This window comes from Amphiprion ocellaris, chromosome 3, assembly GCF_022539595.1.
Source record: "Amphiprion ocellaris isolate individual 3 ecotype Okinawa chromosome 3, ASM2253959v1, whole genome shotgun sequence".
NCBI classification, from domain to species: domain Eukaryota; kingdom Metazoa; phylum Chordata; class Actinopteri; family Pomacentridae; genus Amphiprion; species Amphiprion ocellaris.
The window spans coordinates 8,157,075-8,171,886 of record NC_072768.1 but is presented as its reverse complement, the minus strand read 5'-3'; the positions used below and the strand labels follow the sequence as shown (position 1 = coordinate 8,171,886).

Here is a 14,812-nt window from a genome sequence, read left to right as displayed (position 1 = left end):
GTAAGACTTGTGCGAGTTTTCTTTTTGTATCAAACAAAACAAAAAAGTTGTAGCATGGGGTGTCTCAGTTAATTCCTGCAGTGTGACTATTGCACATTGCATTGGCGATGCTAAAACAGCAGATTGTGCAGCACTAAGATGGAATCACCAATCTGATATTTGGGCCAACAGTTACCTTAATTAAGCAGCTCAGGTATTAACCAGGCATGACTGACTCGTATTAAATTCATCTACTGTCATTGCCATTATAATGTCATAATAAAATGTGTTTTATTTCCTGCTATCAGTTATACAGTATTCATTAAGTCAAGATGGGCTGCCAACTCAGTTTTTAGTCTGCCAGGAATCCCTGGAGACTTTCCTACCACAGTAAATGACAGTTTCAGCCATTTCAGCAGTGCAAATGAAAAAGACAGACGACCACACGAATTTTGACAGAAATACAGCGGCAGTGTTATGGAGCCAGTCTGCATCGGGAGGATGTTGGGGTTATAGATGAGTCATGAAAACTTAGCCACATAGGTGACCTGATACATAGGTGGTTTGGGTGCACATAGTCAGACTCATTGGATGTAGGTGTAAGCAAATCCTTTAATTTGGCTCTGTCCTCTCCTTCCACTGGTTTCTTCGCTATGAGAGACAACAACCTCCTAGCAACTGCCTACAACACTGACAATTTCAAGTTTTGCAGAGGATTTGGAGGATCCGTGCAGTAAGGCAGCCCTGCTAGGTTGTTTTCAGTGGCTTATCTGTTTTAATCACAGTGCTCGCTTCCCTGATAGACCCCTGACCTCCACAAAGTACTGTTATTTTTATCCCAAAACATACAGCGGATGTATTGATGTATGTAAAGAGGATGTGTGGCTCATTTAGTTGTTTCAGATGGAGGACTTTGTGGAAAGTTCTCTGGTCTCGTGCTACCTTAAATAAAACTGTTTCTGCTTAGTCCCACATTTAATTTTGTGTTAAACAGAGCAAACCTTGGGGGATCAGTATTGGCAGATACCCCAACCTGAAGTATTGGAGTCAGTATTGAGAGAGAAAAAGTCAAACTGACCATCCTTATTTGCTGCACCACACAGTATTCCATCTTCCTAACTCTCTATCTTTGGCTCTCCGTCTCTTCACGCCATTCCAAAGGGCAGGTCATACTTTTCCTCTTATCCTCCCTCCATTTGCCCCCCAAACAATCTTCAGACAAATACAAGCACACATTGCCCTTTTCGCAGCTGTACAGTACTGTATTTTTTTCCACCCCCCTCGTGCCCCGTAGCCATTCACTCTGCACTACAGGCCGGAGTACATGCACACCTCATTCCCCTCCTGCCACCCCAACAGTTTCTCACTTCTGCCCTCTAACCATCTGACAATTATTTTTCACCAAGCTGACCTCTCATCAGCAGCATACAACTCCCTGTCTCTCATCTGGCTGCCCTTTATTTATTTTCACCGAGGCTTACAGGGGCAGCCGGGAAAAAAAGCGAAACAATCTCGCACATCGGCATGTATTTACCTTCCATCTCTGTCTGCCTTCTCTTTCTTATTTCTTGTCAGGTTTCTCACCTTTGCCTCACTTAACTCTGCTGATCTTCAAGTCTGTGACCATGCCCTCAGCATCACTGTTTGTCCTGACCTTTCCCTGCCCCCGATAGTAATGTCATGTATCCGCTTTAAATATCCTTTCTACACGTACAAGAGAGCTGTTCCCTTCCTCTCCCTGCTCCTGTTCCTCCTGCCTAATCCCATCTTTGAAAAAAAAATCTGTGGCACAAAACACGACACAGCACCTTCCCTCCTACATAGCGTCGGCTACACGCTAGGACTGTATAGAAGAGAGAGGACAGCAGGGATGTGTTGTTGAGGCCCATCCTTTTGATATCTGAGACCACGGAGCAGAAATCTAATGCTGAAGGCATGTTACAGCTGCAAAACGTGTCGTCAGAAAGCAGCAAATCTGAGAATCTCTGGCTGCGGGGGGAAAGTGGATACTGAAAGGCCAGTCACAACACTGACTGACACGCAGGCAAATTCACACAATTATCCATGTAGATGGAAAATAATCCTCATGTAAATTGCACATGCAACCACACACATGCTCGCAGTCGCGCTGAAAATAAAGCATAATCACCAAAGGCATTTTCTTCTTCTTCTTCTTCTTTTTTTTTTTTAAACTAAATTTAATAAATGCAGACAGCTTTTTGTGAAATTGTTTTCTACTTAAACAAACAGCCCCTCAGTCACAAATTACAAACAAAAATGAGATCGGGTCTCTTCTCAATTCATTTCACATCACAAGGGGAATATGCAAATAGAGTTGGGGGTGTGGGGGGGGCAAGTAGGAAAGGGGGAAATTGGATTAAAGACAGCATGAGGCGAGATGCTGACAATGAGACAGAGACTGGAGGAGAGAGAGTGCAGGAGAAGGTTCCCTGGAAAAAAAATCCAAATAAAAACAGGCTGAAAAGAGGTAATTACCACTAACTGAATGCCACCCTGCCCACAGATACCTAAAGGAAAGGGAGAAACCACTCCAGTATCCCCATTTCATCTCACAAAGGACTGCACCACTTGTTCAATACTTCCCCCCAACCTGTCAAATACCATTAACAGTTTCCCACTCAGGTGCAAAGGAAGCGATTCTTCGGGTGGGACAACCAGAAGCAAAAAATGCCCCACCACAAATCCAAACTGACATCCTCTGTGGGCCAGCGAAAATCCTTTACAGGAAGGGCTGCAGAGATCCCTCACTCCCTCTCCTCAAAACAACACCATATAACCAGTTTCTGTGAGTCATGAGTCATGGCCTACTTCCATTGCTTTTACCCGTTTTTTTCTCTCTCTTTCCTTATACTGCTGGTTTGATACACAGAGGCTATGTCACAAAAATATCAGTGTTTTCTCTGGGGATTTTTGGTGTACTGAAGTTTAGAAGGTGAATACTTCTCCAGTATTAGCAGGGGATTGTCAAGGAGAAAGAAGGGATGCTTTCACGGGCCCCTGAGCCAGAACAAACTTCTTAAACAAACAAGGTGATACTACCGTACTAAATCTGATGCATCACAGTGGGAGGAAGTTTGTCAAGGGGTCCTGAAACGTGCATCCAGTCTAGTCATAATTAAATCCCAGCCCCCTAAAATGCCTTGTAATAACCCCTAAATACATACTTAAAACCGATGCTCCTTCTGATGATAAGCTACACAGCATAATTTTCTCATCAAGTTAAAGAAAGTTTTGGGTAAAGGATAATTGAACGAAAAGAAATGAAGTGAAAGTGTTTGTTTTGCTTCAGCAAAGAGAAAGTAATTCCTTACTTTGAGTGCGTAATGAAAAAGTAAGTGGTGTAATGAATCAGAGCGCTGTGATGGTAATGTATAATATAAGGATATTACTTCACGGGGATAAACTAGGCCGAACTGGTTAAAGGATGGAAGAAGTCAAATGTGACAACATCGTGCGCGATTGCATTATCTGAGCAAATTACTGCATAAAATCAATCACAATGATGTCTAATTATGTGAGATGTGGATAGCACCAGCAGATAGCAGAGTTATGGTAAATTATTTTAATCATATTCATAACAATGAGAATCAACAGCATTTTGTCTGTGTAGGTCTGTATATCTTCGCGGATGCCAAACTGTGGCCCATTACTCTGCTTTGATAGGGAAACATATCGATGTGGCACAACACGGTTCCATAATTACAACGCTATTCAATATGTATTCAAAAAACCCTTTTAATATTATTGTTTATTATATCATTTTACTGGGAATCAGTTAAAACAAAAATAATACAGACAAAAACAGAAAAATGCTGAATATTGGATCTAGTAATTAATACTACTAATTAACCAATCTGTAGTTCTTCACCAGAACTCATCCTTTGCCTCTCCTTGGAGCCATCTTCCTGACTTGTTGCATTTGAAGTCCCATATGGTCTCCAAATCCATTTTTATTTGAGGTGCAAAGTAAAAGCTGGTCCATTATAAAGATGTCTCCTTCTGCCATTCGTCCCAGCTTTACAAACCAGTGAGAATTTTCTGAACCACTACTTTCCAACTAAGGAGCCAGTAGTCATCTGGCTCAAACTTTGTGTAATTCTTCCCACGTTGCTGCCAACTGCTTCCAGGTGAAGCATTTAGAAAGAGCAACTGCCTCTCAGTTCAGCAGATTTATTTGCAAAGCTCACCAAATGTTCTGCTGCTGGCTGCAAGAGTGAACACAAGAGTCTTCATGTACTTCCACTATCTGAGAAGTTGAAGATCCAGTGGATTAGTTTTTATTTTAATGGCCATGCCGCTACAAGAGGACACTTCTTAGTGTTAGCACGCTGTGGGGTTGATGTGGCTAATGTTACCATTAGCTTTGATCGTATACCCACAGGTCAGATCTATGTATAAATTGGGATGCTAAGGGTCTTTGAGCAATGATTGATCAAGTGGAAACTAAGTCACAAATCATGGGCCAGAGTCTAAGACTTGACCGTGTTCAAATGTTCAAGATCTTCAAAAAATCACCAGGAGAAGTCAGCATTCGGAGGCAGCAGGATTTATTGTCCACAACAATCCAGGAGTAATTTTTAGCAGTGATTAACACCTCAAGAAAAACCAAAGATGCCGAGCTGTGCTTCGTCTTTTATGCTGTGAGAGTTGCTCATTTCTCCTATCATACCCCTATAGGGCGTATGATAGGAGTGACAGTTCTGACATCATTATACTTTTTAAATGTATTGGTCAGATCATGACGTCAGGTTATCATATTTCATCACTAGATCTCACCCTACAGAGGACACGCTTTAGGTTATGTTTTACAGAGAACATGCCCAGACATGTTCAGACTTTTCCCTGTTATTTTGTGACAGATTTCATGCATATTATACCTTTATGTATTTTGTTTCTGATACCTCTCTTTTAAAAATTGTTACTTTAAGTTTACACCATTCTGTTTTGAGTACTCCACATCATTCTCTAAAAAGAATGCATCTTCACATCAAAGTTACATGTTATGTCCTCCACAGATACACACCATACCATCAAACATCAGTCATTACTAGAACATTATTCATTATATATTTTATAAATATGTTTTAACTTCAGTCTAATAGCATTTTCCATAATTATATTATCTTTTACTTTTAGCACATCGTACCCAAAAAATATTACACTACATGGTGGGAAAGTTAGGAGCAATTGCAAATCAAGAAACAAGAACTCCCTGTGTTTTCTTGCCCCCTACTATGCTTCAGTGCATCCTAAACTCAGCTGGTGTTTAAATCTATTTGCTTCTCTCCTGCTCTCTGTGCTCACTTGTACTGAATTTTAATGCAGCCAAATTCCCAGCAATGGTGTTATTTTTGTTATATTTCTGTCATATTTTTCTGCTTTTCTTGTCAGACAATGGAACAAGTATGAAATAATGCTTGAAACTCGACCCATTATTCACCGATAGTCACTTCAGAGCCATTTCCAGGCTGCGATTCTGCATCGCTAAACTACTAATCTTTTACGTTGTCTGAGAACTTCGCCATACACATTGAAAAACATTATCTGTGCTGTGAATTCAGCGATATTTCCATGTGAAATGATCACTCAGAAAGTTAGACATGATAGAAAGTCCTGGTCTCAGACATTCATTTATGTCAGCTGTTTTGCTTCACACTGTTGTTATAGAGACGGAGAGAGTCTTCTTCCTGAAGGGGGCGGGGACAGCAGCAACTATCCAAAACCAGGAGTTATACAATCATGGTAAAATGAATCATCTTTGCAGTAAGTGAAACTTTTAATTTACTGAAAAGAGGCACAATATGAGAACTTTAATTTAAAATGCGCAGCCTCTTTCCTCTATCTGTATTCATCACTCTGTCTTTTCAAACACTGTCCCGCCCACATCATTATCTGACTTATTGCAGGTAATAGCCTATCAGCACTAAAGGATAAAAGTTGAAAAATGCTCTTTTTATTAAACTTACCTACATAAACAAAGTCATTAGACTGAGGTTTTGCACTTGTTTCATATTTTGACAGGAAGAGTTTCATTTTTACCGAAAATGCACATCATTTCCAAGTATTGGTTATCTGTCTGCTTACTGCTGATAATTGGAATTGGCTTTCACCCAGAAAAACCACATCAGTCCACTTTTCGTGAGCACACACTCTCTCAGGTAAGTCAGTGAGTGAAAATGGACCCCATACTGAGAGTAATCCAGAGCTGCTGCTCCTTCTCTCCCTCATCTGCAGTGTGCCAAAATAATTTATCTGAGATATCTAACTGTCAAACTAGACTTTTTAATCTCCATTCGAACAGCACGAATAACGGCTCTACTGATGGCTCTAACATAACACTGTACCCACAGAAAACTTATTAACATAAGAAAGCCTCATACCAGTGTGATTAGCATTTCATGCCCACATTAACAAGTTAATGAACGCATTCACTATGCATTTAGTAAATCTGCTTTCACCAGTTAATAAGTGTACTTTTATTTTCCGCCACACAGACTGACTCTTCTTGGAATTATCCAGGAGAGGAAACATCAGGACAGCTGAAAACAGAAAACTAATCACAAATGTGCACATTTCTAAATGCTTAGCAGAGACGGAATATGCTGGTAATGGTAATAGAAGTTGTAATAAAAACCTGGGCAGCAGCAGAACCAGAGGCTAAATGTCTTCATGATCTGTATTGGAATGAGAGCGATTTTATGCACAAGTTGGGGACCAAATTAAGCTCAAGTGAGTGGGACCTTTACTGTGATGCTGCAGAGAGAACTCAGTGTACTATTGCAGAGGCACAGGCCGAACTTTACTTTTGTGTCCGTCTCTGAGTAGCATTTTCAGCTCTGGTACTGGTTTGTGAAGCCGTGTTTTTTTCATGCTGCCGCACTGGTTTGTGTTCCAGTGTACCAATTATTTTGTCCAGCCCTTGTTTGTGAATACGTCCGTCGATGTTTTTAAGGTTAGTCGCAAATGTTGCTGACTGGAATGTTGTTTGAAGTGTTCAGAGGCGGGTGCCTGACTGCGCTTTCTGTTTGACATTCAGCAGGTGACTGTCAGCACCACGGACAGCTCTGTGCTACAGAGAGTTCACCGCAGTAAAATAAGTCAAGATGATACAACACGCGGGACCTCATTAAAACCGTTGTTATTGTACCTGGGGTCAATTTTCATCGGACCACGCAGCCTCACACTTGTACGCAAACAAACATCAACAAAGACAGTCACACATACAAAACATCCGCCTCCTCCTCCCTCTGATGTGTCCATGGACTCACTCTTTTGTAAATGAGGCACAGTGCAGATTTATTGCAACATCCAAGCGAGCCCACATGCAAAATCACAGGGGAGATTAGATGAAACCGCTAAAAATAATTAAAAAACACAGCTAAAAAAACGGACTCATTCTATCAGAGAGACGTGTATGCAAGGATTGGGAGGGAGACAAGCAGAAGAAAGGCCTGTCCTCCCAGACGCCCGTCAGGATTCTGTCTGGAAAGCTGTAGTCGCAGGATAAAGGACATGCCATGCCTTTGATCAGGAGAGGAGAGTTTTGCAGGTGAGAGAGGTAAAATGGAGGCAGGTATCTGAATATCTGTCAGACTAGAGCAGCTGAATTCTGTTCCGCATCTATGAGAGAGGTAAAAAAAAAAAAAAAAAAAAAAAGCCCCTCAGATTTCTGACTATTTCTGCTCTCTCTCTGAAAAACCTCCAGACACCCTTTTGGAAGAATGTGTCCCAATCAGGCATGCAATTACAATCTAAAGCATGCTGTGCAACGTAGCAGCGGCAGGCAATTCAAATGAAAACACTGCACACTGTTTCCTGCACACCGTGAGGCTCAATTACAAAGCAAATCATCGTGATTCCTTGTTTTTCTTGCTTTAGAACTTAAAGTGGAATTTTTGCAGGAAGCAACAATCAAAACAAAACAAAAAGAAACCTTGAATATCTGATAAGTTTCACCTTTTCCTCCAAGTATGGGAGATGTTTCCTGAGTGTGGCAGTGCTACTTCAAATCCCTGGGTGAATGAGAGGGGGATTAGAGGGGTAATGCCAGTAGATGAGAGAGAGAGGGTCGCCATGGTTTGCCTCTCTGCAAGGATTAGGTCTGAAAACAACTTCACAGTCCCAAACTACGTCAATCAAGGACCTAACCGGAACCAGGCGAAAGACCCTTTACACATAAAATCCCAAACTCACCTCCTGCTCCTTGCTACAAATGACCTCCTACTGTCCACATTCATTTGAATATTTTCCGCATTTCAAAATAAATTGGACAGAGTGCATTCATAATATCTCCAGGCTGAATGTGCCATCACTAGGAGGGATTTAATTCAGGTATGTGGATGGCTAAGGAGGCACACCTGTGGAATGAGCCTGTGGACGTGATGGATATGTGAGGCCTGCTGAGGTGCTCCACTGATGAAGGGTGAGGTGTCCAGATGGCGGCACAGTTTTGCCATGCGCTTGTAATGTGCAGCATTCCATTAAAATAGGGCATCATGAAGACCGCAATGCAAATAATTGGTGGGTAGAAGAGGACAGGGGGGAGGGAAGAAGGGAGTGTGTATGGGGCCCCTAAGTGCGGATTAATGGAGGAATATTCTACACACCTCGTTTATCCTGAATCTTAACAGTGAGCTCCACGAACGGCTCAGCCTCCCTATCCAGCCTTCTGGTTATGGTGATATCTCCACTGTCGCGGCCCACGGTCACCAGAGAACTGCCTGACTCCGGGTAGATCAACTCATAGCCGGCTGACTGGAACCTGGTGGGACTCAGGCTCGTTATGACCGAGCCGATGCTGGCGTCTTCAGAGACGTTGAGAGAAACCACAGTGCCAGGGTCAAGCAGCGCCCTCGGCGTGCGTCCTGCCCTCGCTGACCCTCCTAATTCAGCAGGACGCGTCGCCCACCGCTGTGGAGCGATGGTCACCAGCACAGATTTGCTGGTCAGAGGGGGCCACCCGTGGTCTCTGGCGTAAACATAGAATCTGACTTTAGATGGCAGCCCCAGGATGGAGTCGACCAGCAAAACTTCGCCTGTTTTCGGGACAACATAGAAACTGCCATTTTTGGGGCTGGAGATGTACGTCAACTCTGCGTTCTTTCCGCTGTCTGCGTCGACAGCCTCCAGCCTGTAAACTACACTGCGAAGAGCAGTGGTGTCATCTAAACTTATGTGAATAATGTCTGCACTGCGAAAAGTCGGCTCGTGATCGTTGGTATCCAAAACGTCCACTTTTACCGAAGCAACCTCGGAGACCACGGACTCCCAGGCGCAGGTCTGGCAGCACAGCCCGATGCTCAGCAGGTATTCTGAGCGAGCCTCTCTGTCCAGAACCCTGGAAGTTTTTAACAATATATTTCCCCGTTTATGGTGGGCGAAGGCGCGGAAATCTTCGCTGCCGTTTCCATACAGTTTGAAGTGCATCCCGGAGACCGGGCACCATTTTTCCGCGTTGATGCGCCTCACCGGAACGCTCAGTCCGTTGACTTTAGAAGCCGCTGGCGAGTTCTCAAAAACATGCCCGTGAAAGAAAGGCAGTCGCTCCGGTGCTTGAGATCCAGCAGCCGACGTCAGAAGGCAGCATAACAAAACACCCCAAATCATGTTGGTGGCAAGTTATGTACCTCCAAACGACTCAGGGGAGGTGGGTGAAAAATCATTAAAAAGGAGAACAGGAACACTTGAGAAACATTTCTTTCATAGTTGTCCACGGTGCGATCCTTCCTGGAGAGCCCTGTGAACTTTGAGCTTTTTCATCCTGGGTAGATCCGTCTCTTGGCTCCATGCAGCACCGCTGCGCGCAGGCAGTCCACAGCGCTGCAGGCTTGTGCTCGTACCCAGCGTTCAGCACCAGAGCTCCGGACAGCGCCAAGCGCGGGGGCGTGGCGGCGCACGGGGACGGAGCTCCTCGGTGAACCCCACCCTGCGATGGTCAGGAGAGCCTCTCAGACCTCTTCACGGAGACTGAGCCTGTGCGCACGCAGCGTGAGCCTTCCCAGCCGTGTGACACATAAATCTGCTCTCAGCGCAAAGGGCTGATGATTGAAGAAAATCACTCAAGCTTCCTACAGCCAGAGAGAGTCGACAAAATGCTCATTCTCCCATCTGGAAACCAACCAGTGCAGTCTCCCAGTACAGTCTCCATGCAGTTAGAGGTGCCTTGCTCAAGAACGCTTCTGCATTGGTTGCTGCGGGAGGAATTACTCATCTCCTCCCAGAGGACCACAACCTGCAGTTCACAAGTCTTCTCTGAACTTTAGGTCCCTTTGCTGCTTTGCATTTCTGAGATCACACGTTCACACAGTCACACGTTCCATTTATAGCTTAAAGAAGGTGCAAAAAACAGCAAAATGCATCAATATAAATGCAAATGGCAGGATCTGGGGCTGTTAAACTGTGTAAACATGATCATTTAAGGCAGCCTACGCTCAGTAGCTCCATACGTCTGTGCAGTCAGTGTTGTAAGCAACACCAGAGTTCAAATTAACATTGTCACCCTCTGCTTTCCTTTCCCACTCTGCCAGTGTGCCAAACACCCAGAGCACTCTAAACCTAATCTGTAGGTGGCTACTGCTAATTCCCACAAAATCCACACTTCCAATTCCCCTCATCTCTCCGTATGCGACAAGTCTGGAGACTAAATGTTACACAGACCAAAAGAGCTTTGAATTGTCAAAAAGATAAGGAAATAACGGGCTAAAGGGCACGCTCCTCTGAGTTTGTCTCTCATGTCATGTCAGGCTTTTTTCCTTGAGATGTACATGGATCAATATTCATATGCATTGGGGTGTGATGTTGTGTTTGATAAGTAACTCAATGCCATGCGATCTTTCTCCACTCATACATAATGTAGGCTAAATCTGTATTCAGTGTGAGGATTCATCAAAGCTCCCGCTGAAAGATTCTTATCAATTTGAAACCACAATCCATCACTGCAATTTTAGCCAAATCCACTCTGCGCAGTAAACTGTTCTTTTCAGGCAATAACTCTGGTAACTGGCAGCGAGCCTCCAGACAATTCGGAATCACAGCCTGCAGCTGGAGCACAGAGCTCATATTGGTTGATCGTTGTATTCTTTTATGTGGCACAAGCTCTGGGCTGTGTCACCAGGACACACGAGCTGTCCCACACTCACTGGTGTTTTTTACAGTCTCTGACCCGAGGAGGAGAAAGCATTTCAAAAATATGTCCAGCAAAATAACCTCAGACCATCGTATGACAGAAAGCCAATTGATGGGAAGTGACCTTGTGAGGCTTTACTGGTATTTCCACCTACTGTAAGAAGAAAATGTGATATTGAGTATAGGCAGCGTCTGAGAGGACCCTGTGTGCTCCATTCTGCTCTGTAACTTTTCTTTGAACTTCCTAAGTACCTCATGAATGCAAATCAAATCCTGTCTTTTATCATGTTGTCTCACATGGCGAAATTCACCGTGACTGCCAGCACAGGAGATAGCTGTGGCGAAGGCTAATTCAATCAAGGCGCTGGGCCCGAGTGTGAGGCATAGTTTACTTGAGGGTTGCAGCAGTTATCTGGCGAGATGAAACCTCAACATCCACCACATAGAAACAACAAAGCTGTAATGAATTCAAAAAAGGAAGAAAAAAAAATCATGAAACGGCCTCATCATCTCTCTTCTCTAACAGATAACTGAGAGCTGCAGGGCATTAAAGGGGAAAAAAATCACACCAAAGAGAGCAGCCAGCGAACATTAGAAAGCTTCATGCTTACTTAATGAATAATTGACCAAATCCATTCCCTTCACTCAAAAGGAGGCAGACGTAGCTTCTGAAGGCAAAGGTTGTAGCCTTCCAGCATTTAAAGAACCCTACCTTTGCATCTGTGCTCCTCAGAGACAACGGATGATGGGATTGGAAAGTGGAAAGAGACTCCATAATGTAACTTGCATGTTCTGTAAGTTGCAGGTTGTCTAATATTCTTCCTGGAAAAGTGGGCTTAAAAAAAAGGAAAAAAATCAGGAAATGATGGGAGGTAGTGTTAAGAGGTATCAGTGAAGAGGCAGTTGATGCCACAGAATAAGTAGAGTGCTCAAAGTGTCTTAGAAATGGAGTGTTCAGCACAAATCAATGAAATAATTGGCTGAAACAGGCAGGTTTATCAAAGAATGACAGCACAATTAAAATGGATGACTAAGCAATCCAGCACTCTGGCTGCTATTCATCGGTGAACATTTACGGAAAACCCTGTTCTTTTGGAAGAGCTGCAAAGAGCCATTTCTGGAAACATCATGACACCCGACAGCAGCAGCAGCAGCAGCAGCAGCAGCAGCAGCTCTGTGGCTCATCGTGCTGTTCCTGTGTAGATAGAAAACCCTCCATGCATTTTGCCTCATCACAACCTGAAGGCAAAAAGCAGTTAAAGGAGCTGGATAAATATAAAGACATTTCCCTCATGCATTAGGTACGGCTAATTAGATTTGATCTGTGAGCCCCTTAAGGCTCCTGCCACCTACTGTAGTATTTGAGCTTGTGCTGTAGAAACCGTAACTGTTTATTAATGGAGACATTAATTATGGAGCAACGTGTGCAACCAGGTAGGGAATATACCTTCGCTGATAACATCGTAGCGGAGCTATTGTCAGGTTTTGAAAATGTCAGAAAAAAAAAAGGAGCAACAAAACCAAACCATCTCATTACTGAGCGTCTGGTTAGCCTTTTTATTTAAAAATGTCATTCCTCATAAAGGCTGACGTTTGTTCACTGGAAGACTCAATAAGTTTAATAAAATGAGCACAACACCAGGCACTTTGAAGGAAAAAATGCCCAAAATAATTTCATGATTAATGCATGCCTTGTTGTTTTGATAGAAACAAAACGTGCAACTTCAGGGCCACATTTTGCTTAAGAAGTGCAATGTTCTTTATTTTTATATCTATAGTCTGATTAGTGGAGCCCGGGGTTGCCTCGGTGATTAGCACACTAAGAAATGATCATTGGTTTGAACAGTATCTCCTTACGGCCCCCCGAACAAATCACGACTTCCTATTAGCACATTAAAAGATCTCTCACATCATCAAACGACGCAGGGGATAGTGGCTGCAAAAATAAAGGAAAATGAAAATTAGTACAGCTAAATTGTCCCTCGCTCTGCCTGACGAAGAGGTGAGATCTCAGAAAGAGGAAGCGTTGATTTTCTCTTTGAAACACAGTTGAGAACAGCGAGAACATTACCTCAGCTTGCACAGTGAAACTCCTCACTTCTGTTTCTCGGTTAATTATCCCAGCAAGCCCCAGCCATTAGGTTGGTTTCCATTACTCGTCCAGTTCAAGGCAGTGAACTAATGGTGTAAATTCAATAACATCCTATTTATGAAGCTGAGAGGATTATGAGGGACCCATTGGGGAGAGAGAATATGAAAAACAATGAAGGCTTCCCGAGCAGACTGCACTAATAATTTCTTGAGACACGGTGGTCTGACAGCGTCTTCTATATGATTTACAAATTGGACAAAAAACAAAGACTCTCCCACCCCTCATTATCCATGCTTAGACTGCTGAATCCAGCTCTCTGATCTCCTTTCTCTGGTGTTAGTCAGACCTTCATTTTTCTTTACAACTAAGAACAGTATGCAATTTGGGAGTGGGCGAGGAGGGGGATGGCAGCCCCCTTGTTAGCAGAGTGACCAGAAAGCTTCCCCTTTGTTCAGCCGGGTGTGTGTTGCGCCATCCGCTCTGTTAAAACACAACAAATCATCGAGTGACTTACAAAAAATTGTCAGTAATGGCTCAGACTAAAGCAGATCTATTATATCCCTCTCCGTCTCAATAACACATTCCTCCCAGCCTCATTTTTCCGCTTCTTTATATCCTATGAACTCTATTGTTCATCTTTTTTTTCCAAGGGTACACTGTTAAGTGGCCTCTTAAATGGGCTTCATGCTCATACATCATATAGCAGCACCTTCCAAAACAGGTCTCTTATCCAGGAAAAGGGCTCTGCGTTCATCATCACTGCTGTCCAGGGGGGAATAACTTTATACAGTCAGTCTAGCAGCTGTTTTCCAGCAGGACCAATCTTTTAATAAATAATGAGAGGGACTTTCAGCAGCTCCCAGGAACATAAATTTCACATACCCCCGAGTTTGTTTTACAACACAGGCTATAAGCTAACAAATAATGGCCAGAATGAATTTGTGGTTTTATTCAGCCTGCACGATGGCCTATATTTACCTTAGGATTAAATCTCTAAACAGCCTCTGTGAGCTATATTTTGCTGGAGGTTATAAAGTACAGTTATTTTGGTTCATTTGTTTAAAAAAGAAAGCCTGCAAACCTTATTTTCACTCTTTTGTTGGTTGAATATAAATAGTGCTCGTCCTGGTCGCTGTAAAATGTCCTTTCCTGGCCTGTTCCATCTTTATCCTATTAACTAACCATCTTTCCAGCCTGCCAAATATCTTCACTGAAGCAGTAATGTCAACATTTCCTCCATTACTGCTCATTCTGAGGCCAGACTTAAGCTCAGTGACAGTGGAGGGTCTCTGGCGACCCCATCTGTCTGTTTAGAGAACTGCAGTCAGTGAGCACAAGCAGAAAACTACACCAAAAAAATAGTGACAGGCAGTTAAAAGTTTGAAATGGAATTTGGGATAGTGCTACTAATAGAAAATTATTATTACTGTACTGGACAAACGCTAAAATACTGACATTGTATTAAAAACCTAAAGCTCTTGAAATAAAATTATAATAAAATACATGTAATAAACTGCAGAATGTAATAAAATAAAATTGTTTTACATACAGCAATTAAATTACATGAGCACATACAGCCATAACTACTGGTCTAAA

The 14,812-nt window shown here is 43.0% G+C and overlaps 1 protein-coding gene across 1 annotated transcript in view; it reads right to left on the bottom strand.

The window, feature by feature from the left end:
- The window catches only part of si:ch211-186j3.6 (neural-cadherin), a 96,132-nt gene extending 85,914 nt beyond the window's left edge, over window positions 1-10,218 (bottom strand). The window contains exon 1 of the mRNA XM_023299979.3: window positions 8,607-10,218. Within this exon, the coding sequence (XP_023155747.2) occupies window positions 8,607-9,606 (1,000 nt within the window). The 5' untranslated portion in view covers window positions 9,607-10,218. The remainder of the gene's footprint in view (window positions 1-8,606) is intronic.
- Between the last annotated feature and the right edge of the window lie 4,594 nt (window positions 10,219-14,812).